The 26,150-nt window shown below is 47.1% G+C and overlaps 1 protein-coding gene across 1 annotated transcript in view; it reads left to right on the top strand.

Moving 5' to 3' along the window:
* Positions 1-9,953: 9,953 nt before the first annotated feature.
* Positions 9,954-26,150, top strand: part of MLPH (melanophilin) — a gene marked incomplete at its 3' end in the record, with an annotated part of 58,855 nt that continues 42,658 nt past the window's right edge. Inside the window, 2 exon segments of the mRNA XM_036768050.1 lie at positions 9,954-9,996; positions 23,888-24,023. Coding sequence (XP_036623945.1) covers positions 23,914-24,023 — 110 coding nt within the window.

The following is a 26,150-nucleotide window of genomic DNA, read 5'->3' as shown; positions in this document are numbered from 1 at the left end:
TCTGTAAAATGAGCTGGAGAAGTAAATGGCAAACCATTCCAGGATCTGTACCAAGAAAACCCCATGTGGGGTCATGAAGAGTCAGAAACAACTAATCAACTAAGCAATAACAACACGTGTGTGTGTGCGTGCGTGTGTGTGTGTGTGTGTGTGTGTGTGTGTGTGTGTACACACATATTTTTAAAAGTTTTTGACATTTTTATTTGAAGCTTTGAGTTCCAAACTCTATCTTTCCTTCCCTCCCTCATTTACCTCCCCCCTCCCTGAGACAGTAGGCAATCAGATATAGATCACACATGTGCAATTATGTAAAACACTTCCTTCCATATTAGTCATTTTGTACAAGAAAGCTTGAATAAAAAAAATGAAAGACGGAATGTGAAAAAGCACATGCTTCAGTCTGTATTCAATTAATATCCGTTCTTTCCATGGAGGCAGATAGGATGCTTCATCAGCAGTCCTTTGAGATTGTCTGGGATCATTGTATTGCTGAGAACAGCTAAGTCATTCACAATGCTTCATCAAACAATACTGTTGTTACTGCATACGACGTTCTCCTGGTTCTGTTTACTTCACTCTGCATCAGTTCATGAAAGTCTTTCCAAGTTTTTCTGAAATCCTCCTACTTGTCATTTCTTATAGCACCACAATATTTCATTACAATCATATACTACAGCTTGGTTAGCCATTCCCCAAGTAATGTGCATCCCTTTGATTTCCAGTTATTAGTCCCCACAAAAAGAGCTGTTATAAATATTTTTGTACAAATAGGTCCTTTTCCCTTTTTTGGATGCCTTTGGGATATAGATCTAGCAGTGGTATAGCTGGATCAAAGGATATATGCAGTTTTGTAGCTCTTTGGGTATAGTTCAAATTGCTCTCCAGAATGGTTGGATCAGTTTGCAACTCCACCAACAATACAGTAGTGTCCCAGTTTTCCCACATCCCCTCCAATAGCCAATATTTTCCTTTTTTTGTCACTCTGATAGGTGTGAGATGGTACCTCAGAGTTGTTTTAATTTGCATTTCTCCTGTCAATAGTACACACACACACACACACACACACACACATACATATATATATATATATGGGTGCATATGTATATAAGCTATTATTATCATTTATTCAACAAGATTTTATAGTATCTACTCTGTGCACCATGCTCAGCATGAGGTACATAAAGGGAAGATAAGACAGTTCCTGCTCTTGGAGATCTTACACTCTACTGGCTAAGAATCCACACTGCTAAACACATGATACCTTATTTAGATTTGTACACCAGAATCAGCAAGCATATATTAAGCACCTACTGTGTGCCAGGGGCCATGTGAGGTGCTCAGGATATTAAGACAAAAATGAAACAATCCCTGCCCTCAGGGAGTTTACTTACAGTCCAACCATGTAGTTACATGTGAATAGTGAATATACAGTAGCAAGTAGCTTCATACAAAATAAATTCAAGTTAGATACAAGGTGATCTGGGGGGAGGGGATCAGGGGTTGTAGAAGGTGGCACCTAGGCTGGGTCTGGAGGGAAATTCGCTCTCTATGAGATGAAGTAAGGAGGCATCTTGGATAGCTAGTGCCAATGCATGGAGTTTGGAGATGTTTCTGTCTGAAAGGAACAGCAGAAGACTGACATGACTGAGCCATAGAACGTGGGAAATAGAGTAAAGTTTAAAAAGCCTGGAATGGTAGGAAGGGGCCAGGTGGTGAAGAGCTTTAATGGTCAAAATACTTTATATCACAACCTAACAGTAATAACAGGGAGCCAATGGAGTTTATTGAGGGTGGTTAGGCGGGGTGACCTGGTGCTTTAGGAAGATTCCTTGACAGGGAAGACTTGAGGCAAGGAGACCAACCAGAAGGCTACTTGTTCTTCTCCCTGGAATGGTGACCAAAATGGGTCTCTCTGATCTGGAAAGTTACATGGATAGTGAATGAGGCTATAGGGAAGATAGGGAAGTTGATTGGCATGTCCCATCCAGGAACAATAACATAGTTGATTTAATCATGGTGCCAAAACTGGAATACATGCAAAGGGAAAGTTACTGTTAAGGCTGTAGAGAAGATGACTGAATGCCATGGAGTTTAGTGAAGCATGGCTGAGACTTTCTTAAAATAATTTTCTGAGACAGAGTCACCAATCAGTAGAGCTGGGTCCTGTTGCAAAATTTCCTCCATACAATGGCCTCTGGATTGGGTAACCTGGAAGATGGGGAGGCTATGGAGGAGATGATCTGACAGTAGATGAGGTCCACTTTGGGCATGTTGACTTTGAAGTGATGGCTGGAGAATGGAAGAGGGATCAAGGACCTGGAGGCTTCAATGTGGATGGGAAGACATTCCCTAGGAGTGAGGGTATAGGAGAGACAAAAGCACAGAAGACTATGATTATAGAGGATTTTTGAAAGAAGGATGTTAGAGCTAGAATCCAGGCTAACTAAAGAGTGGGGACACTCCAAGAGATGAGTGGGCTGGGAAATGGGGAGGTCCAGGGGCTCTCTCCACGACCACCCAGCTGCAGCCCTCCCTCCCTGTAGAAAGAGTAGCCCAGTGGACTGATTGCACCAAAGGAATCATATTTGCCTGGAGAATGAAGATTCGGGAAGGACATGATGGCTGTCTTCAAGTATCTGAAGGTCTGTGACATTAAAGGGGAGTTAGATTCCTTCTCCTCAGCCTAAGAGGGGGCCTGCATTTCCAGTCTTGCTACTCATTCCTCTTGTTCATGGACTCTGTGGTGCAGCCAAATGGCTTTCGCTCACACCACCCTCCATTCCCTAGCTCCATCTTTTGCACTCACTTTTGCATTCATTCCCCACCCTCCATGCTTGGATAGTTGTCCCTCCTCATCTCTGCTTCCTCGGATCCCTCCTTTCCTTCAAAATTCATCTCCAGTGACTCCTTCTGCAGGAGGCCTTTCCCACTCTCCCCCCACAGCTGACTCCATTTTTTTTAATGTAAACTACTTAAGAGCAATAATCATTTCATTGGGTTTGCATTGGTAACCCCACTGTCTAGCACAGTGTCTGACACATAGGCAAGCACTTAAATTTTCACTGATCGACTGTGGTATGTGTCTCCCTTCCCCCTTTGCAATTATCTTTTATTTATTGTTTCTATATTTTTCGTATGTTTTTAAATACATGTGTGAGTATGTTGGCGCTACTAATGGAATGTCAGCTCCTTGAAGGTAGGGACTGTATCACCTTCATAGTTGTATCTTCAGCACCCAGGATAGTACCTGGCACACAGGAGGCCCTTAACCAATGTTTGATGATTAATTGGTTGAAATGAGTAGAAGTTGCAAAAGGGCAAACATCCTTCAATGTCAGAGGCAGAGGCTCAATGTCAGGAAAAACTCCCTGAGAACAAGTGTGTCCCAAAGTAGAAAGAACTACCCCCAGAAGGTGGTGGCTCCCCCTCACTAGAGATTTACAAGCTAGGGCTGGACAGTCACTGGTCAGGAATGTTGTGGAGGGTATTCTTTGCTTTCCTTTAGGTGGACCAAAGTAGCCTCTGTGACCCCTTCTAGCCCTGAGATTCTGTGTGATTCTCTATTTCCAAGTAAGATCCCCCAGGTGGCCAGAACATGAAGTCATAATGGAATGATGGATGTGGCAGCTGCCCCACCTACCGCCACTCCACCCCCCAGGGTTTTGAAGGAGAAAAGGGTTTTCTCTATTGGCAGAAATACTTCCCAGGAAACACCTGGGCTGCAGAGAGCTTTCAAAAGCCAGGCTTCATCTCCACTGGACATCTGTTTGTGAGATTGCCAGACATGGAGGAGTCTGGAGGAGGAGGCATGAGCTAAGATTCAGAGGACTCTGGGGGGCAGGATGAGGAAGGGGATTACTTAGCTGGACAGTTGGTCTAGAGTCCAGAGAATGGGAAGAGTGTTAGATAGGTCAATCAGAGCCATGTTGGGAGTGGTGGCATTGAATGCCAAGATAAAGAGCATGCTCTTTATTTGAAAATCAATGGGAAATCATCCAAGGTTCTTGAGATAATGACAGTAATCTTAGAAAGATAAATTAACCATGGGAAGAGTACTCCATCAAAGATGTGAAGAATATGCTGGGGAAGGGAGAGACCAGACACAAAAAAACCATTTAGGACAAAGGTTCTTAACTTTGTGTCCCTTGCCTGAAATGCTCACCCTCTTCACGTCTGCCTGCTGACTTCCCTGGCATCCTTCGAGTCCCAGCTAGAACCCCACCTTTTACAAGAAGCTCTTCCTGATCCCCATTGATTCCAGTGCCTTTCATCTGTGGATTGTCTCCAATTTATCCCGTGTGGAGGTGGGGTGAGAAACAACATACAAACTTATGTACAATCAAGATAGAGATGTAGGTAGATACTCCACATACGTGTATATCCACATGTGTCTATGTATGTCGTATCTCCTTTGTATGTGTTTTCTATTTTCTTCTGTGTGCTTGTCGTACTAGAAAGTAGGCTCTATGAAGGCAGGAAATGGATCATTTGGGCTCTTTATTTTCTCAGTGTCTGGCACATTACCTAACAGAACGGATTTTTGTTCATTTATACATTCATTCAGCCATGTGCTATACTGGATAGGGTGCTGGATTTGGAGTCAGGATGACCTGAGTTTGAATCCAGCCTACTGCCTTAGACCTCTGCCAATTACCAGTTCTATGACTCAGTAAGCCTTAACAAATGTTTACAGGATGAATAAATGCCTACTATGTGCTACATACTGTTGGAGGCATAGGAGATCTAAAGATTGAAAACCAAAATGAACCAGTCCCTGCCTTCCAGGAGCTGAGAACAGACAACAGCCTGAATACTGTAGGGTAGAGAGTGAAGGGGACAGAGTCTTAGGAAACACAGAGAAAGGAAACCCAACAGACATTGTATTTACTTATCTGTGTATATATTGTTTCCTTAAAATGAGATCTAAACTCCTTGAGGATTGGGGTTTTTCATTTTCATTTTTGTGTCTCTAGTATCTGGCATATGATAGGAGCTTAATAAGTGAATGCCCTTTGAATGAATGATTGAATGAATAAATGATCTAGAAATGCATGAAAGAAATCCTAACATTCATGAGAGACACCAAACTGGGATGGAGCCGGTGGCCAGGAGGGTTGGGGACAAAGCAAGGATGTTTTGGGATTCTCTTAAGAAGTCGTTCCTTGCTGCCCCTTCCTCCCTTCCAGTGATGAGGACTCTGAGACCTTATCTCAAGGAGAAACAGGACTCTTCCCTGAGTGCCCTGTCTCCAGAAGGGGCCCCAGATACCCCAACTCCTCCATTCCAGAACTGTACAAGGTGCCATCACAACCAAGCGAAGAGGTCTCCAAAGGGCTCAGACCTTAAGTTAGGGGGCACCCTTTCCTGGCGACTTTAGGGCCAGGGCTATTTGGGAAATAATCAAGTCTTTAAAAAAACCACAAAAATTTGGAAAGAAAATGAAGTCAGATGATTTCCGAATGGTCCGATTAACTAGCCTGGAGCCATCTGACAAAACACTGCTGAGAAGCTCTTCCTACTGAGCAGCATTTAAAAGTCACAAGAATGGGGAGAGGAAGCCAGATTTTCTCTGTTTCTAGAATATTTGTCCTTTCTCTAGTTCTAAGATCGATAATTATTTACAGAGGCAACATGGTGTAGAGGCTGGACAGCTGACCTTGGGCCAGGAAGTCTTGGGTCCATACACAGCGGCTGTGTGACACTGAACAAATAATTTTACCTCTCTCAAAGTTTTCAAGACTGCAGAAGTTGCAGAGGAGGGGCTGCCCAGCAGAGGCTGCAGGCAGACCCTGGGGAGAGAGCCGGTCTCTGTCCCAATGGGTTTCCTTAGCCCCGAGACCAGCAACCCCACCTGAAGGGCAGGAAGCAGTAACCCTAACATTGTGGCTGTCCACCTCTGCAGCCTTTGAAACTCAGAAAGGCTGTCTCAGAGTTTCAATCCCACATGATTCCTGTTCTGTGAGGCCTTTCCTGATCCCTTTCCCCGAGGCAGCTAAAATTCTAGACTCTGAGTCCAAACCCCATCTCAGAGACTAGCTGGCTGTGTGACCCCGGACAAAATAGTTAACTGCCCTGAACCTCAGTTTTCTTGTCTGTGAAATGGAGATGAAAGCACCTGCCTCCCAGGGTGGTATCAAGAATCAAATGAGTGAATGTCTATAAGACACTTTGCAAATATTATATAATAGAAACATAAATGTTGCCCATGATGTTATCATCCCTCCCCGGCTGTTGATGGTATTTCCTTCCTAATATTCTGTTGCCTTTAATTTTATATATTTGGTATTGATTTGGATGCATGTTGTCTGCTTTCCCAAACAGAACGCAAGCTTCTTAAGGGCAGGAACTCCTTCATTTTTGTCTTCATTTCTTCGGTTCTGAGCACACGGCCAAAACCCAGTCAGTGCCTAATAACTATTTGTTGAATCAAATTGAATTAAATGATTAAGCACCAACTGTGTGCTAAGCCTTCAAGGGAGATAGCACACTGCTCTGGGGGATAGGCTGTGCATGTAAGCAGAATGAAAGTATGGATCATACATTGTTACCAAGTCCAGCCCCCTCACTTTACAGATGAGGGAAACTGAGGCATAGGGAGGTTAAGTAGCCTGTGCAGGGTCCCACAACTAGTAAGGGCTGAAAGCAGGATTTGAACTCAGCTCTTTTGACTCAAGGCCCAACACTCTCCCCACTGGCTGTTAGAGAGCCAGAGAAAATGCTCTAGACAACTTTTGTTGCTGTTCAATTGTTTTCAGTCACACCCAAGTCTTCATGACCCCATTTGGGATTTCCTTGGCATAGATACTAGAATGGTTTGCCATTTCCTTCTCCAGCTCATGACAGATGGGGAAACTGAGGCATAGAGATGTCCATGTCTTGCCCAGGGTCACATAACCAGTAAGTATGTGAGACAGGATTGAAACAGCTCTTCCTGACTCCAGTGGGTGGCTAAGTGGTGCCATGGATAGAGCACCCACCCTGGAGTCAGGAGGGCCTGAATTCAAATCCAGCCTCAGACACTTCCTAGCTATGCGACCCTGGGTAAGTCACTTAACCCTGTCTGCCTCAGTTTCCTCATCTATAAATTGAACTGGAGAAGGAAATGGCAAACCACTCTAGTATCTCTGCCAAGAAAACCCAAATGGGTTTTCAACAACTTTCTGCCTCTACCTTCAGTGCTCTATAAAGTTCAGGGAGGGGAGGAAGGAGAGGGGAGGCCAGAAAGGTAGACTGGCAGCAGATCATGTAGGGCTGTCCAGGCTAAGGAGCTTATCCGAAGTCGCAGGGCACCTAGAAGGTTTTTCAGCTGGAGTAAGATGGTCAGACTTGCCCCTAAGAAAGACTATTTGGGAAGCTTTTTGGCAGATGTTTTAGAGAGAGGAGAGACTGGATCCAATGACAAGGTATGAACCACTCATCTCTAGCGCTACTGCATGGGGCCAATGATGCTCATCCAGAAAGTGAAGAACTGCCTTCACGGGGAGGTGTGTGCTGGATGCAAGGAAGAAGTTACATTGGATAGGTAAGTAGGGGCCAGATAATGCAAGAGCTCACAGGCCAGCTTTGCTACGGTGGGCAGCAGGAAGTGACGGTAGACTGTTGAGCAAAGGAATAATGGAATGGTGGAAGAGCCTGGGCAGATAGATTAAAAGCGTTGAAATTAGGGACAAGGAGGTCAGTTTGGAGGCTGCTGTCACCAGAGCTTGAGATAATGAGGCTGCATTCAAGGTATTCAAGACATCTGTCCCCAGGCACCATGACTCTGAAAATGGGGAAGGGATGGATCTGAGAGATGTTTCAAAGTACCGGGGGCCAAGGGAGATAGAGGAGAGAAAGCAAAGAGAAGACAGCCACCCATTTCGAGATTTCTGGAGAAGCCTGGAGACACCTATGGCCCAACTAGGCAGCTGTTACAGTAGCCCAAGGCAAGAGGTGATGAGGTCCTGAACTACAGGGGCGAATCAAGGAAGCGTGGTGCAGTGGTGAGAGGGGAAAATCAGGAACAGTGTGGTGCAGTGGTCAGAGGGGTGAATCAAGGGCATATGGGGCACTAGTCAGAGGGGCAAATCAGGGGCCATGTAGTGCAGTGGTCAGAGGGGTGAGACAGGAAGGCCTGTGTTCGAATGCTGCTTCAGACTTACTAGCTGTGTGACCCAGGGCAGACCACTTCACATTTCAAGCTTCAGTTTTGCCCATCTGTAAAATAGGAAGAACAAAAGCATTTACCTCCCAGAGTGTTGTAAGGATCAAATGAGCTGACATCAACAGCCCTGGAAACCTTAAATGCTCCAAAATGTCAGCTGTTATTTGGTTCTAAATTTGCTTCAATTAACCTTACCACAAAATGCCTAGAATTTAGCCACTCTGCTATGGAATTTTTTCCTCCTAAAAGTTCATTTCACAAATGTAGACAAACTGCTAATAGTTTATGAGCAGAAAGAAATGAATATCAATGAAACATTTAAGAAAAATGGTGGAGAAGGGAGCAGAAGGAAATCATCCAGCAGGGCAATGTTGGACCTACCATGGTAAATTAAATATGCACTTTAAAAAACAAAACCAAACTCTGGGCTGTACATAGCAGAGGTTGGTGGTTTCATGTGCAGGCTTCTTTTTCTGTTTTTGGTGTATGAGAATATTCGTGTTTGTTGGAGTTTGTCAGATTCATCCTTTGAAAATGAGAATACATTTTTTAAAAAAACATTAAGCTGAACAGAGAAGTTTTTCCCGGAGTCATGCACAATTGGCCACCGACGGCAACAAGGACCCCACCTGCGCCATAGCCCCAACCACCGGAGGGAGCCAGAGGCAGTTCCCAGGGATCCTGGTGGAGGTCACCGCACTCCATGCCCCTAACGTGAAGAACTGGGCAAACCTTTGGGGATCCTCATAGGCTTCTTCCCCCGGAAGTCCTAAGCCTGGGATCTTCATCTACTACAGTATTAACAGGGACTAACGAGGACCAGCATGATTCAAGTCTGGTCATTGAGTTAAACACCGGCTGTGCGCCAGAGACCCGGCTAAAGGCTGGTCATAAAAAGGGAGGCAGAAACATGGTCACTGCCCTCAAGGGGTTCACATTCTAATGGGGGAGAGAGCGTGCAGATGACTGTGAACAAGCAAGATGGATGCGGGGAAAATTGGAGCTGATGTCAAAGAGAAGGCACTAAGGCGAAGGAGAGCGGGGAAGGCTCAGCGGAAAGAGTTCAAAGTCCTGTGTTCAAGTGTCTCCTCTGCTACTTACTGCCTGTTCAATGATCGTTTCCTCCTGCTGGACCCCAGCTTTGTAAAGCTCTGCTCCCTGACGGGAAGGGGCATGATCTCTAAGCATGTGCCTGGGCTGCACACGTCACCTCGGAGCTCTAGGAGATCACACCCATTGGGCACATCCTCTGAGCCCTCGAGGCAAGTGGGACCTTTTCCTAAGCCAGGGCCTGAGAGAGGAACCAAGACAGAGAATAAGAGAGGTAAAAATAAAAATAATTTTTAAAAAAAACAGACCCAAAGAGGGACACAGAGAGAAAATGAGAGAGAAACCCAGTATCAGAGAAAGAGACAGAGAGATGGGGAGGGGGAGACAGTGTCAGAGCATGATCGAGAGAGAAGGAAAAGGGCGGAGATGGGGACAAAGAGATCCAGGGAGAGACACAGACACGGCTAAAACCCGAGAGCCAGAGACGCCCCGCCCTGGCTCGCAGCCCTTTGCAGTTACCAGCAGGTGACTTGGCTCCGTCTGCTTGCGCTCAGCTCTTTCTTTCTTTCCGGGTGTCAGGCCCTAGGGGAGGGCCAGCGGCCGCCCCCTTGCTGTGCCCTGGGTGCCTCCCTCTATCCTGGCACCCTGGAATGGGAGGTGGCGTTGAGGGAGGCCAGAGCAGACGCGGGAGCGCCGGACACAGCCTGGGTACCTGGCCCGTGGGTGCGTGCGCCGGCGAAAGGGGAGCCCGTGGAGAGCAGAGAGAGGGGGAGCCGCCTGGTGGGCTCGCTGTGGAGCCTGAGGTGAGGTAAAGGGCTCCGCGTTCCTTCACCCGGAGCTGGCGGGGCCGCTTCCCGGGGCGCCCAGCTGCTGCCTTGGCCCGCCTTCCTTTTTCTCTTTCTTCTCTACTTCCCTTCCTTTCCTCTTTTCCTGTCTTTCTTTTGATCTTTTTTTCTCTCCGGTCCCTTTTTCTTCCCCCCCCCCCTTTTATTTTTCTTTCTTCTTTCATTCTTTTGTTTTTTCCTTTTCCCCTCTTTCTCCTATTTCCTACCTCCCTTTTCTTCCTTTCTCACTAATCAGGTTTTCGTATTTTTCTTTCCTCTCTCTCCGTCCATTTTTCCCATAATTCCTTCCTTTTTCCTGATTTTTTTCTTTCTCTGTCTTCCGTCTCTTCCTGCTTTCCTTCCACTATTCTCCTTTCTTCCTTTCTTTTTTCTTTTCTCTTCTCTCCTCCTTCTCCTATCTTTTCTCCCTCCTTCCTGTCCTTCCTTTCTTTCTCCATTCTTTCTTTTTTTCTTGTTTATGACATCCTTTTCCTCTTCTCTCATTTCCTTTCTCTCTTCCTTCCCTTTCTTCCTTCTTTCTCCCTCTATTATTCAGTACACCACCAGGGAACTAGAAGTCACAAGACCAGTGTAGTTCCATACGCTTGTTCTGAGACTTTTCTTACTAGCTGCGGGACCCTGGCTGGACCCTTAGCCACTCTTGCCCTCAGTTTCCTCAATTGTAAAATGAGTGGATTGAACTATGTGTTCTCTAAGGTCTCTTCCACCTCCAGATCTATGACTCTTTTCTTTCGATCTTTTTCTTCTTCCTTTCTTTATCCCTCCCTTCATCCTTCCTTCCTTCCTTTCTTCCAAAGGAGCAGGAAGTCAGAATGAATGCCATGGTCAATGGCAGGGAGTCTTAGCTACAGCTGACATGATGACTGGTGGGATCTGCTGCCTGAGAGCTGGGAAGGAAGGGAGAGCAAGTGAAGAAAGGGAGGAGCTGTCTGGCATAGAAGCTTCATGGTGGAGTGCTTGGAAAAGTCAGCCCTGGACTGGAAGATGGGTCCATTTGATTCACCAGTGCAGGCAAAGGGGGCCTACTCACTCTGAGAGGTGCAGCACAGAGCTGTTGGGCCCAGGGCTTTTGTTCAGGTGGTGCTGAGCCTTCTCTCCACTCCACCCACCCTCCAATCCCTCCAAGGAAAGTGGTAGCAGACTCCCTGGGAGCCCCTGGAATAGGGTAAGGAGCCAGGGCTCTATGAAACATGAGTGGAACAATTCCTAGAATGCCCAGGGCTGAGCTAGGCGTTCGCACTCCCTATGCAGGACCTAAAAAGGTGAGGACAAGACTGATGCATTTGTCCACTTGGAGAGAGTCGCTGTTTAAATAGACGAAGGCAGCCACTACAGGGACTTAAACCCCACAACGGGAAATGACCATTTTCTGAACTGCTGTTTGGAGATGACTTTCTGTTGTACTGATTTTAAGGCAAGAAGGCAATGAATGAGGCAAATTCAGAGGCGCCTTGGAATTGGTCATCAGAACTGGAACTAGGACAACTGTGCTTTGCCCTAGGGTGCTGACAAATTGAGAGGGCTTGCTGAAGAACTACAACTAAGTTTTTAAAACACAACCAGGGTGACGTTTGTCCTCACCATCCCTACCCCCTTCTCTTCACTGACAAAGTTGCCCAGGGTAAACTCCTTCCCCGTTGCCCATCCTGTTCCCTCTCCTGAGAGAGGCTGCTTGCTCTCAGGGTCATCACCACAAGGCTTTGTGCTCCTAGGTTTGGATTCCTCCCCAATATCCACCCTGCCCCCATGGCACAATCTGTCTTTAAGAGTTGACTCAAGGGTACGTTAGTGCTGCTCACCTGGCCTGAGTGGGTTTTGAAGTACTTTGTATACCCAGAACTGCACACAAAGGAAGCTCTGAAATAAATGTTTGTTGGATGAATGTGCCCCTATTTACCTTGGCTGTCAGTATTGCTCTTCACGGCCTTATTGGTAAGGAAAGGGGCAGGGGTGGGGGTTGGGGGGTGTCAGAGCCAGGGATGGAGGAGCTAGGAGATGAGGGGGAGAGGGGAGGGAAGCAACCCAGTGAGGTAACTAGTAATAAGACAAATATTATTAACCCCACTTTACAGATGGAAAAACTAAGCCCCAGGGCAGCAAAATGCTTTGTTCAGGGTCTCTTAACTCCCAAGCCCACTCTGCCAAGCAGCCCAGGGTCAGGAAAGGCTCCTGCGCCTTTCCTTGTCATTTAAAGCCCTTGTTATATTATTAGACAACCTTCAGCCTGGTGCCAGTCTGTAATAAGGAAGACTTAGGTGTAGACAGGATCTTGCAGAGGAGTCTCCAAGAACCAGCCCTGGGAAAGAAGCCAGGCAGGGATTACTGCTGCCATGAGGGAATTAGGGTTTGGAGAAATGAAATCACTTGCCAGGAATTCATTCATTCCACAAGCACTCATTAAGCACCTACTGTATTGTTGTTGTTCAGTCATTTCTAGGTCATGTCCGATTCTCTGGGACCCCATTTGGGGTTTTCTTGGCAAAGATACTGCAGTGGTTTGTCATTTTCTTCTCCTGCTCATTTTACAGATGAGGCAACTGAGGCAAACAGGGTGAAGTGACTGGCCCAGGGTCACACATCTAGTAAGTATCTGAGGCTGGATTTGAACTTAGGTCTTCCTGACTCCAGGTGCAAATCTCTGTGCACTATGGCGCCCCCTAGGGACCAGGGTACCTGCCTACTGTGTGCCAGGCGCTAATCTATTGGAAGGGCAGCATATTACAAATTTAAAAAATAAAAATCAATCCCTGCCCTCAAGGAGCTCCCCTTCTAATAGGGGAGATTTCATCGGCCAGTCAGATGGAAAAGTCTCATGATTCTGGGTTAGTAGTCAGGCCTCTTCTCTAATGTCATTTCCACTGATAAAATCATATCCGTTTTAGACGTTGAGACAGGACAGGTCCAAGGGCTTTGGCAGCCAGGCTTTTCTTTCTGCGTCTTCAGTAACTGTGGACACTCCGGGAACTGTAGCCAGGCTGCATCTCCAGGGGGCTGCCTCCCAGGCTGGCGCTGAGGACACTGGGCTAGAAGCCATGCTCAGGGTCCTAGGCTGTCTCCACCTCAGTCTTCGGGAAGATAGTGGTCAAGGCAGTGGTGCTGTTCTGACTTGGTACGTCCTGCCTCGCCCTAGGGGGCCTTGCTGATGTGCCTAGGCTGGCACGTCTGCACTTGTTGCCCAGATAATGGCTCTGAGGTCTGGTCTGAACTGGCGGTCTTGAGGAAGCTGCCCCTTCCGGGGCTCCTGAGCCTCCCTTCCCCTTACCTGTCAGCAATCGCTGCTGATGGTGACGAGGAAGACACGGCCCCTGTCCCCAGTGATTTCTGCGCGTTGCCTGGAGCACTAGGGTCAAGTGATCCCAGCCCGAGTTCACAAGCTCATAGGTGTCATCTGAACCCGGGTCTTTGTGACTCAAGGTAACATTCTATCCATTGGGCCATGAGTAATAATATTTGGTATATATGTGCAGGCTCTCTCCCCCAGTAGAAGGCAAGGATCGTCTTCAGTTTGGTCTCTATGTGCCTGGCTCTTAACAAATGCGTATGAATTGTTTGTGAGCAAGGGCTACGCCTGCCCTGTGACAGACAGAGACATTGCCCCATTTGGGGGCAGGAATATGGGTGAGGAAGGCCAAAAGTCCTCTCCTTCTGCCAGCAACTTGTGCACTCAAACCCAGGCCCTTTGACACCAAACCTGGCCTTGTTTGCCCTCTGCCTCTCTGCTGGATCTGCTCCTTCTCTCTCTATAATTCAGCTCATGATTCTAAGCTAAGGGGAGCTGCAAGAGGGACAGAGGGTGACTTAGGTCATGGGCCAGATCTCAGGGAGATGCTTCAAGGGTTCCCAGATGAGCTCCTGAGGGCAGGGAAGCCTAAGGGGAGGTGAGAGCCCCACCCCAAGCCTGCCTAGAGCCACATCTCTGCCTTCAGGCACTGGGTCGGAGGACCATGTGTCGCTTTAATAAGTGATTTCAGGGATAATCCTGGACAAGGAGACAGGTTCCAGCATTAGGGGGAGAACTCGTTGGATCTGGGGTCACAGGGCCTGGATTCAAATCCTGACTTTTCCATATGCTAGCCATCTTTTAACCCCTCTAGGACTAAGTTTCTTCTGGTGTTAAATGAGAGGTTAGGACGAGGCAACCTCTGAGGCTTTTCCAGTTCAAAATCTGAGACTCCACTGGTCCTCATCTGTAAAACGGGGAGAGGTGCAGTGGATGATCTCTGGGGTGCCTTCTAGCTCTAAATCTGTGGTCCTGAAAAGCTTCTCTCCCCTCCTCCCTCTCTTCGGTCCTTGAAGTCAAATCAAACTCATTCCACAAACAGGGATTAAACTCCTGCTTTGTGTAAAGCCCTGGGGAGAGAAGACTTCAGAAAGGTCTCTGTGCAAGCAGTGGGGGGAGAACAGACCCATACCCGGACACTGTTTCCCTTTCTTCTCTTCCCAAAGAATGAAGAAATGCTTGTTCGTAGGACCATAGACTTAGAGCTGGAGGGCAGCTTGTCCAGCCCCCTGATTTTACCATTTAGGAAACTGAGACAGAGAAGAATAGTCTGCCCTAGGTCACATGGGGAGGGAGAGGAAGAGAAGGGCTTCAAACGTAGGTCAGCTAGACGGTGCATTGGCCCTGGAGTCAAGAAGACTCCTCTTCTGAGTTCAAATCCAGCCTCAAACACCTACTAGCTGTGTGACCCTGGGCAAGTCACTTCTCCTTGTTTGCCTCAGTTTCCTTGTCTGTAAAATGGGATGAAGAGGGAAATGACAAGCCACGCCAGGGTCTTTGACAAGAACACCCCCAATGGGGTCACAGAGAATCAGATACGACTGAAACAACCAAACAGCAGCAACCTCTGTTCCAAATGCATCCCTCTTTCCACTGGACCATATCACCCTCTCTAGTAACTCACACAGTTGGTTTTTTAATACAAGGGACAAAATTTCTGCTGCTTCTCCTCCTCCTCCTCCCATCCCCAGAGGACCCTCCCACCAGCCTGCAGAGGAAGAGTGGTGGATTCAGAGTCAGGGGACCTGGATTTGAATCCTGTATCTGCCTGCCGCTCACTACCTGTGTGGCCTCAGACAGGCTGCTTTTAACTGTCCAGGCTTCATTTCCACATCTGTAAAATTGAAAGGCTATATTAAATGAATGATTCTGAGGGCCCTTCTGGGTCTGAATCTGTGATCCTGTGGCCCACAGAAATATGTTTCCCATTTGAAATATTACTGTGGAAAAAAAAATCAGTGAAGCAGCTAATGAAGACTTTGTCACAGAGGGTCTTAGGAAAGCCCTCAGCGTCTTCATCTTAGAGTCTTCTCTTTCCCGAGCTAAATCTCTCCAGTTTTTCCATCATTCCTCATACCACACGTAGAGAACCATGGAGAGAACACTGATCTTCACTTCAGCAAGACTCAAGGTCAAACCCTGCCTTAGACACTCGCTAGCTGGGTGACCCTAAAAAAGGGTGGGGGTAGGTCAGATTCCCAAAGTTCCTTCCAGTGAACTCAAAGTCGTCACCATCTTGTTTGTCGTCATCGAGTGACTCTCCAGATTATCAGCATCCTTCTAAAACTGTCGCGCCCCAATCAGGGATGGCTGTAAGATCGGCACCCTGGGTTCCCTTATCTCCACCCGTGTAGGGAGAATGACTCAGAGAAACTCTCCCCTCCATTTCTAGTCAGAGGCTACATGGAGGGGGTGGGAGGTCTCAGGGGGACTTGCCAACAGAGCTTTGCTCCCCAATTTCTGCTGGCCAAGAACGTACCTCCTACCAAGGTCAGATCAAAATTTCTCTTACAATCAAGGAAAGACAAGAGATAGAATTTAATTCTAAACCAACGTTTCAGCAAAAACTATTTTTTTCCTCATCATTCCTTAAACTCTATGCGAATTACCAGCCATTTTTAATCGCTGATTTTTTCAAAGGGGGAGAGAGAAAGTACATTTTAAGCTATCCAGTGAAAGCCAATGATCTGTATTTGCCTCCTTGGTATTTAATTGTGTGCAAACTGTCCTGGGCCCCCCTGCTGGGTGGCCCTGGGCCCTACCTCTGCCCCACCCCCAGCTGCTCTTTAAACAAACAGAGATGACTGCCAATCTCAGGAAGTGAAAGCATGATTAAATTCAAGCAGAGGAATGAGGAAGAAAAGATTATTTTGCTCAGGAACCTCATGACCATGAGATAATTTCTAGAAATTTGTTTTTTAGCAGTCTCAAGAGAGATACGATAATCAGGACTGACTAAGGAGGGAATTGTCCCATTTTCCTGAAAGCAAGAGAGGCTTAGGGAACAGATAGCGCACTGGACCCGGACTCAGGAAGACACCTCCAACGATGAAGAGTGGGATGGCCCCTTGCCCCAGGAAGTCACTATCTAATGTGTCAGGAAACCAAAACAAACTCTTTCCCTCATTTCCTTCTCTGAGCCTCAGGTTCCTCATCTGTAGAATGGAAATGATAGCACACATAGACCCCATTCCCCAGGAGTGTTGCAAGTCTCGAATGGTAGAATGCCTCTAAAGCGCTTTACAAACTTTAAAACACTATGTTAGTGGAGACTGTTATCATCACTCCACCCTCATTAAAACCTCTCTGGGGAATTGTGTTCAATGTTGGGTCCCATAGTTCAGGAAGGGCACTGACCCTCTGGGGAGTATCTGGAGTAAGTGGCCAGGATGGGGAAAGCCTGGGGTCTGTGTCATATGAGAAACCATGGAAGGGTTGAGGACGCTTAGCCTTTGGAAGAAAAGGTTCAGAGAGGACACAGTAGTATGGAGGAAGGGTTAGCTTTGCTCTGCTTGGCCCCAGAGGGCAGAACCAACAGTTAGTTGCAAAGCGGCTGACTTAGGCTGAGGTCTTGCCAACAGTTAGAGCTGCTGCAGATCAACCCACCTGGGCCTCTTTGGGAGGCCGCTGGTGCTTTTTCCCTGGAGTCTCCAAGAAGAGGGTGGAGGATACTACAAGGATATAAGGATACTATAAGGATACTACAGAGAGCTTCCTGTTCAGGACTGGGTCAGACTAAAAGCCACTGAGACCCCTTCCAGTCCTCAAAATCTGTGATTCTGGGACTCGGTGGATGACCACTCATCTGGGACGTTTTCGGGAGAGGCAGGTTAGACCTCTGAGCTCCTTTCCGGCACACTCACTGACGTGTCCAGCAGAAAAGGAGGGAAGCACTTCACTCCACTCACATGATATCTGAGACAGTGACACCCACCCGTGCTCAAAGACAATGGCTCTTTGTCCTGGCTGTGGACAATAGGATTGCTACAGCTGTTTGCACCGTTCCTGGGAACGAAGGCTTCGTTCAAAATTATGTGCAGTAAGAGAACACCAAATCCTGGTGTTGGCAGCGGGGAAATATTGTACTTTATTGCCTAGCTTTCTAACATACTCAAACAACAAGCATTTATTAAGCACCTACTGTGTGCCAAGCACTGTGCTAGGCAATGGGGATACAGAAAGAAATGAAACAATTCCTGCCCTCAAAAGGCATTCAGTATACATCAAATAAATGCAAATTAGGTGCGAGGTGATGGGGGAGAGGGGGTCCTAGAAGACTGGGCTTCATGAAGAAGGTGGCACCTAAGCTGAGTCTAGAGGGAAATTCAGCATTCAAAGAGATGGGGGGAAGGAGGAAGAATATACAGGTATGGGAGAAAGTCAATGAAAGGCATGGAGCTCATCAATGGATTGACATGTGCAAAAAGCAGACTGCATGAAGGGGAATAAAGTACACGAAGACTGGGAAAATGGGCCAGGTGGGAAAGGGCTTTAAATGCCAAACAAAAGATGTTCTATTTGATCCTAGGGGTGCTAGGGAGCCAGTGAAGTTTATTGAGTTAGGGATGGGGGTGGTCTGGTCAGATTGGGCTTTAAAAAGATCTCTTGGGCAGTTGAGTGGAGGATGGACTGGAGTGGGGAGAGACTTGGGGCAGGAAGACCAACAAGCAGGCTATTGCAAGGTGATCATTTATCCTTCGAGATGGCCAGGAAGTAAAGCCAGGTTCCCAGAGTCCAAACACAGCTCTCTTTCCACCACCTGTGCCAGCTCTTGAGGGAGAGGTGGGATGCTGAAGAGCAAAGGCACAGAAGGGAAAAAAGTAGCATTTCTGGGGGACAGGGAGGACTCTGGTTTTGCTAGAATGTGAGATAAGGCTGGGAAGGTGGGTTTGGAATCAGATGTTGGAGGGCATCAAATGCCAGACCAGGGGCGTTTGGACTATGGCTTTGGGGTGATAAAGAGATCCAGGGTGTATTGATAAATTTTTAACAGCCAGCTTTCTCCTCTCCCCCCCAAAAAAGTACTACATGACACTATTAAGCTTAATCTGCTCTATTAATATTTTCTCCACTTTCTTAAGTCTAGACAAGCAAAAAATAATAAGTCAAACCCTGATTTGTAGCATTTGCTGATTTCAGAGGTATGAGCATGCATGCTGAAAATTTAACAATTGGCTCTTGAGAGCTGGTTGGAGCTGGCCCCAGCAGATTCCTGTCAGAGCCCTACAAGTGGTCAGCCAGCTCCCTGCTCCTTCCTGCTGTCCACTTCCCAATCTCATGCAGACCTCCTAACATCACTTCTTCAACACGGCCTTGCCCACTCATCTCTGCCTTTTGGATTTAGACTCCCCACCCCCGCCGTGCCTCTGCAGACCGCAGTGAGTTACCAACTCCACCTTTGCCTTCTTCCTCCTCAGGCCTCACCCCCACCCCCTCCCCAGCAAGGAGCCCCAGGCAGCCTATGAGAGAGCAGCTTCAGAATGGGGTAGAAGCCAGATGGCCAAGGGCTAAGGAAGGAGTGAAGAGTGAGAGGCAAGTGTAAATGTGAGAGTGAAGACAATGAGAGAGAAAAGGGAGAAAGAGAAACCTTTCTTTCCTAAGGTTAGAGACAGCTGAGCTGCTTGGGGTCAGAGAAAGAGCCAATAGAAGGGGAGCAGTGAGGATGCAAACAAAGAGGGGATCCAAGGAATCCCCGACCTCGGGCATCTTCGGAGCTGGGGCAGCCAGCCCTTCCATCTTCATTCTGAGTCCCAGACGGGTTGGGTGACCTATCCAGAGTCACACAGTAAGTGTCTGAGGCAGAATCTGAACCCAGGACTTCCTGACTCCAGACCAAGCAGTCTGTTGTGAGAGAAACATAACTACTTTTCAAGTCCTTGGCCTGAAGGCATGTAGACTGCTTGGTTTTCTGAGCTCTCCCATCTGCTTTTCGATGTGGTTTTTGCTTCTTCCTTCACTGTCTCCAGCAGCAGTTTCACTAATCTGCTGTGGGCGAAGAAGCCACAAGGGGATATATAGGAGCCTTACTAGCAAGTGGATTTCTAGGTAGTCTCCTTTTCTCCCTGTGGCTGGACTGACAACCAGGTTTGTTAGAATTATGTCTAGAGTAAGAGTAAGTAGGATCTGAGAGAGGAGCTCTGGGGTTCTCCAAAGAATCAATCTATAGAGCACAAGCTTTCGTGCACTAATTCTGTGATGTTGATTTAGGCTCAGAAGCCCCTTCTTGTTTACTCTTTGGATCTTGGCTGTGTTCTAGACAGTTGCCTGGGATTGTGTCTTCTTGTCTTGCATTGGCTTAGCGTGCCACATGGAACTTCGGAAGAACTCAATAAATAAATACTTGTTAAGCGATTGGTTCTTGGGGGGCCCTGAATAAGTGAGGGATTACTGTACCTGACTTTGATTGTCTTATTCTTAGGAGCCACGTTTTGTTTTGTTTTGTTTTTCCGTATGAGGTTTGGGGTTTGGCCTTTCCAAGGTACAGTAAAAGAGAGAACAGCTAAGTCAGCTGATGGTCATGGTTGGGTTTGTTTGTTTGTTTCTTCCCAAAATTAGGGTATACTGTGTTGCTTTGATGTTAATGAATGCCCTCACTGTGAGCTTAAATATTTCAGAAGAGAGGGCAAGATGGGAAAAATAAAAATTTAAAAAACCCACCCCTGTTCTTTTTATGAGGAAGAGGGCATTTTGTTCCATCGAAAAACAGCCATTCATTTTGCTCTAGGGGGCATCTGGAAAGACTTTTTTCCATCTGAGAACCCAATTGAACCTTACATGAGAAGTTGGAAACCTGTGGCATACCAACCCTCCTCCCCACCCAAACACTGCTCATAAAACAGTGTTGTTTGTGAAGTTGGCCTTGGGTGCTCAGGGCAGTCAGACTGGTTAGCCCGTGAACTTGGAAGTCTGCCGTGACCTGCAGGCTCCAGGAGGTTTATAAAGGAAACTGGGCTCTGGGCAGCCAAAGGTGACTTATCATGCTGGCCATGAAGAGCGAGATGGGCAGTTTCCAGCTGGTAAGAGCTAGTTTTGTCCATCTTCCTGGTAAAACAATTTGAGGGAAGAGGTAGAAGGGAGAACGGACTGCCCTGGGAAGCAGTGGCTATGAGTCCAAATCCTCATTTTGTCACTTATTACTTGTGTAACCTTGGGCAAATTCCTTCCCCCCCCCCGAGCCTCAGTTTCCTCATTTGTCAATCTAGAAGTTTGGACTAGATGGTCTCTGAGGACTATTCCAGCTTTGAATCCAGAAGTCCAAGATCTAGAAAAGAGATTGTTTGATTAACATTTTCGTAGAGAATATTTTTGGTCAGTGGGTTCGGCTAAGCAAAAAACAAACCAAAAAAAAAAAAACAACAACCTTGAAATCCAGAATGGAAAAAGGGCTCTCCATGGAGGGGGGAGGGAGGGGTCATGTTCCCATTTCTGAGGATTCTTAGTGTCAGGCTCGGAAAGTCCACCTGCTCAAAGGGCCTGGGAAAAAGACCCTGAAAGCCCTCCAATACTCTCCCCTATTGCCCAGGCTGGATTCCCCGGGGGAAGACTTTCCCAGTAAGTTTATGTAAGGACTGTGAAAACTGGTAGTCTTGAGGCTGGGGAAGATCTCAGGAGCCATCTGGCTCCACCTGGCCCTGATTAGGAATCCCCATCTCTGACCAGCGATCCTAGTCCAGTCTCTTCCTCTGGACCTCCAAGGAAAGGGAGCCCCCTCCCCCTCCCCACTCCCTCCCAAGGAGGCCATTCCACCCTAGATCAGCTCTCCTCATCAGGAGCAAGCTTTTCCTTCCATAAAGGCTCAACTTACCTCTTTACTCTTCAGCCCCTTGCTCTTTGTCCTCCCTTCTGGGGCCAAGCAGAATGAGGACAATCCCTCTGTTGCTTGACAGACTTTGAAATGGTCCAAAATTGCTCTCATGCCCTCCCCTGATTCTCCAGGCTAAACTCTGATCAATCCCTTTTAGAAAGATTTGTAACTTACCCTGTCAACCAATCAACAAGCATTAATTTGCTGTTGTTCAGTCATTTCAGTCATGTCCATCTCTTCATGACCCCATTTGGGTGTTGTTGGGTTTTTTTGGTAGAGATGCTGGAGTGCTTTGCCATGCCCTTCTCTAGATCATTTTACAGATGAGGAACTGAGACAAATGGGGTTAAATGACTCGTCCATGGTCACAGAGCTAATAAGTTTCTGAGGATGGATCTGAACTCAGGAAGATAAGTCTTCCTGACTCCAGGGCCATCACAGTATTCACTACACTACCTAGCTGCTCTAAGCATTTAAGTTCCTACAATGTACCAGGCACCATACTAGGCACTGAAGATACAAATACCCCGACCTCATGAAGTTTACATTCTACTGGCAGGTACAATATGTTCACAGACCAGTAACTATAGATTGCTTTGACACAAAATGGCAGCCAGCTGTGGACTGCATTAAGGAAGGCCTTCAGTCCCCAGAGCTAGACCTCTCTGTTATCCAGTTGGTTTGAGAAATCATTCACTGCTTATTCCATCAGGCTCCTGCCAGGAGTATGACTTTAAACCCTATGACAGCAGCTGAGCCCATTAGAATCAGCCATGTCTAATGGACTCCATCCTCCAACTTTCGCCCTCATCAACCCAAACCCAGCAGGGATAGCACATGACCCTTCTCACAGCCAACAATTCCAGTGTGATGCCTCTTTGTGCTTTCAGACACAGCCCTTGGGCATTCAGCTTGCCCTGGTAGACTTGAAAGACCCACTGGTTTCTGAAGGAAGATTTTTTTAAACTGTTCAAATATCACCACATCCTCCAGTTTGCATTGAGGTTTTGGATTTATTGTCCACCCTTCACTAACGGTTTTTGGATTCATGGTAGAAGGGAAGAGTTCTGGGCTGAGAGCTGGGTTCGAATCCTGGTTCCACAACTTACTACCTACATAATCCTATGCAATATCCCACACACACACTCAGTTCTCTCAACCTGTAAAATGAAGGTATATGCCCATAGGATTTAGCTGTTGGAGCTGTTGTAAGGCTCAGATGAGACCATGTGATTTGTGGATCTTAAAATGCTTTAGAAATGCCTGGTAGTGGTAGAGGTGATGGCAGTATGAAGAGAAGAATCCTTGATTTCCTTCAGGATTTGGCTCCAGCATGAGCCCCTCCCCACCCAGCTGCTCGCACCTCCCCTCCAAAACCACCTACTTCTTGGGTATCTAAAATATATCAATATTTTTCTGTCAACATGTTGACTCCCCCCCCCATTAGAATATAAGCTCCCAGAGGGCAAGGACTGTTTGATGCATCTTCAGCACCAAGGACAGAGTAAATACTTCAAACTTGCTGACTGACTGATTGAGCCTAGGAAGTTGGATGAGAGTCTCAAAGTTCACTCCTAGCTCGAGTCTAGGAACCTATGATTCTGTTCCTCTGTGTGTATGTCTGTTTGTGTCTGTGGTCCTATTCCTCTGTGTGTGTCTGGGTCTGTGTGTGTCTGTGATCATATTCCTCTGTGTGTCTGTGTCTGTGTCTGTCTGTGATCCTATTCCTCTGCATGTGTGTGTCTGTGATCATATTCCTCTATGTGTCTGTGTGTCTGTGTGTGTGTATCTGTGATCATATTCCTCTGTGTGTGTCTGTGTCTGTGTGTGTCTGTGATCATATTCCTCTATGTGTATGTGTGTCTGTGTATGTGTCTGTGTGTGTGTCCGTGTGTGTCTGTGATCCTATTCCTCTCCATGTGTGTGTCTGTGATCATATTCCTCTTTGTGTATGTGTGTGTGTGTGTGTCTGAGTGTGTGTCTGTGATCATATTCCTCTGTTTGTGTCTGTGTCTCTGTGTGTCTGTGATCATATTCCTCCGTATATGTCTGTGTGTGTCTATGATCATAATCTTCTGTGTGTATGTCTGTGTCTTGTGTGTGTCTGTGTGTGTATCTGTGTGTGTGTCTGTGATCCTGTTCCTCTGTGTGTATGTCTGTGTCTTGTGTGTGTCTGTGAGTCTGTGTTTGTCTGTGATCATATTCCTCTGTGTGTATATGTCTGTGTGTATCTGTGTGTGTGTGTGTGTGTGCCTTTTGAACACAGACCCAGTAATGGGCTGTAGTTCTCTTGTCAAAGACCAGACCAGCTAAGTTTGGAGATGCTCCTCCTCCTGAATATGGAATCTTTCAGCCACAACATTTCTTTCTTCTTTCTAAGTAGCAATTTTTTTAATTAATCTGTTTCCTCCCACCATCCCTACCTCCAATGAGAAATGTAAACAAAAAACTGAAAAATAAATTCGTCGATTCATATTTACATAGTCCTTGGATAATTCACCTCACCACCTCTGGACTCCATAGTCAGAGATGTTTTCCACCGGGTCCAAATCTCTGTCCCACCACTTTCTGCCCATGTGACCTTGGACAGGTCCTTTTCTGTCTCTGAGCCCCTGTAAGATGAAGAGGTTGGACTTGGGGGCCTCTGGGGTTCCATTCAGTTCTAGGGTCCTATGACTGAAGGGCTTGTTGAGAACGATTGAGTTGAATTGAATATCGGCTGGCTGGGCTCCCCTTTGGCTGATTGCCTTCTCTGTCACACTTAGGGTGTTGTCCTGACCCGCCAGCAGCAATGGGCAGAAAGCTGGATCTCTCCACGCTGACGGATGAAGAGGCCAAGCACGTGTGGGAGGTGGTTCAGCGAGACTTTGATCTTCGAAAGAAGGAGGAAGAGCGATTGGAGTAAGAAATCTGGTCATGGATTTTGTCTCCAGTTTTCTGTTTATGTGGGGAATCCTGTCCCCGGCCCTCCCTCTGCCCTCCCCCTGCCCCAGGAGAATGGAAACTCCCGGAGGACAGGAACTAGTTTTTCTTTTGTATCCTCAGTTCCTGGTACATAATAGGTACTTAATAAGCATGTATTAAGACAGCAGAAAGACCCCTGCTCTGTAGTCAGAGGTCTTGGGTTCAAATCTCACTTGTAACATGGACTTTGTGGCCTTGGGAAGTGATTTCATCTCCATGAGCCTCAGTTTCCTCATCTGTAAAATGAGGAAGTTGGACTACATCCGAGGTGTCAAACACACAGCCCCCAAGTGGGGGCCAAACCAGATTAAAATGTAATTGGGAAATATTTAATAAAATGAAAATACAATAAAATATAGATAATATTAATAGGTAGTTTGGCCCACATCTAGTCATCCCTTCCTTCAGTCTGTCCTCAATGGAAATGGAAATTATTCTCCTAAATATCTCATGCAGGTGGCAATTCAATGGGAGGTAGAGAATGGGCTGGATGGCTTTGGGGAAACAGGCCGGTGCTTTTAAGGACCCAGGCTTTCTCCTTGAAATAACCCCCACCTTTCTGACATCAGCCGTCTTCTGGCAATGCCCTGAATCTTGGAACGTGACATTCTGCAGAGAATCCCAAAGGCCAACAGAGAGGGGCGCGGTGGAGGGGGGCAGGGTTCAGCATATTCAATGTACCCAAGTGATGGGCAGCACACCATGCAATGTCCAAAGCTCTAGAGGCCTCCTGCCATCCCCACCCAACACATTGGGTGGACTCCTGGTGAAGGAATCGTGGGAGGGCCTGGGCAGGAGTCACTCAGGATGAAAAGGCCAGGATGAGTCACCCTCCTGCAACCGTCAATGACTCAGCTCAAGCTCACCATTCCAGGCCCTGCCTGGAGCTCCAAGAGCCTTCGCCGCTATCTTGACCTCTCATGTGCTCTCTGTGTATATTGCATGTACCTATTTATGTATATGCTGTCCCCTCCATTAGAAACTAGGGCTCCTGAGGGCATCTAGTCCACCCTTACCCCCACTCCCATTCCTCATTTTATACAGGAGAAAATCAACACCCTAGTGAGATGAAATGACTTCCTCCCAGTCACCTAGGCATGCTTGGGATTTGAACCCAAGACTCTTTCTGCTGTATCAGGCTTTGGCCTCCCATACCTTTTCATTCCTTCCTCAAGTACATGCTCAATACAAGTGTATTTTTTTTGGCTTTTCTCTGTTTCCCTAGGATCCAGCACAGTGTCTGACACACAGTAAGTGCCTAATAAATGCTTGTTGATTGATTTTTGAATGCCCCACATTCAGGAGATCAGAGTTTCATCCCAATATCTTGGAAGATGGTTGAAATTTCCAGGCACACTTGGTGCAGTCATTTTGGTTATAAAAGTCTTTGCTCTGCCCACATCCCTGAGTCTCAGAGGGAGCTCCAAGATGGAGTGTCAGTGGTGGATAGACATAGGCAGGGCCTGTCTAGAGGAGGCTGAAAGGAAATCAACTTCTTTAAAGGCCCCAGCCCACAAGCTAAATATCACACCGGCTAACCTTACCTTGTTAGGCAAACAAGAGGAGAGAGGCTTGGGAGTCACTACAAACAGGCAGGGATTCCGCAGATAAGCTCAGACAGAACCTCCATCATGGGACAGAAATAGACTATGGCTTGCTCAGGGTTGGAGCTGCCCAGCGCTGAGCCCTCCAGGGAGCCAGGCCTGGGGCTGAGCAAACACAATGTGAGCTGGAAAGGGAAGTCAGCCGCCTTCCCTGAGGCGAAGATGGTGGCTGAGGGCTGAGAGATCAGCCTCAGAATCTCCTAGGGTTTAGTCAGAGCCATCCGGGGCATCCCAACCCGTGGGTCAGCACCCGCTTGCTGCAGATGGCTTCTTGCTTCTCAGAAACCCCTTCCCTAGGATCCCAGGGCGTGACGGCTTTCTCTGACCTTAAGTCAACTCGAACTTCCTTATCTAGGCAGTTACTACGCCCTTTCTACAGATAAGGAAACAGGCTCAGAGACGTTAAGGGATGATTTGCCCATGTCGGAGGTGGGACTTGAACCCTGGTCTTCCTGACTTC

Source organism: Trichosurus vulpecula, chromosome 7 (assembly GCF_011100635.1).
Source record: "Trichosurus vulpecula isolate mTriVul1 chromosome 7, mTriVul1.pri, whole genome shotgun sequence".
Classification (NCBI taxonomy): Eukaryota; Metazoa; Chordata; class Mammalia; order Diprotodontia; family Phalangeridae; genus Trichosurus; species Trichosurus vulpecula.
Note: the sequence above shows the minus strand (reverse complement) of the source record. Positions and strands in the feature narration are given on the sequence as shown.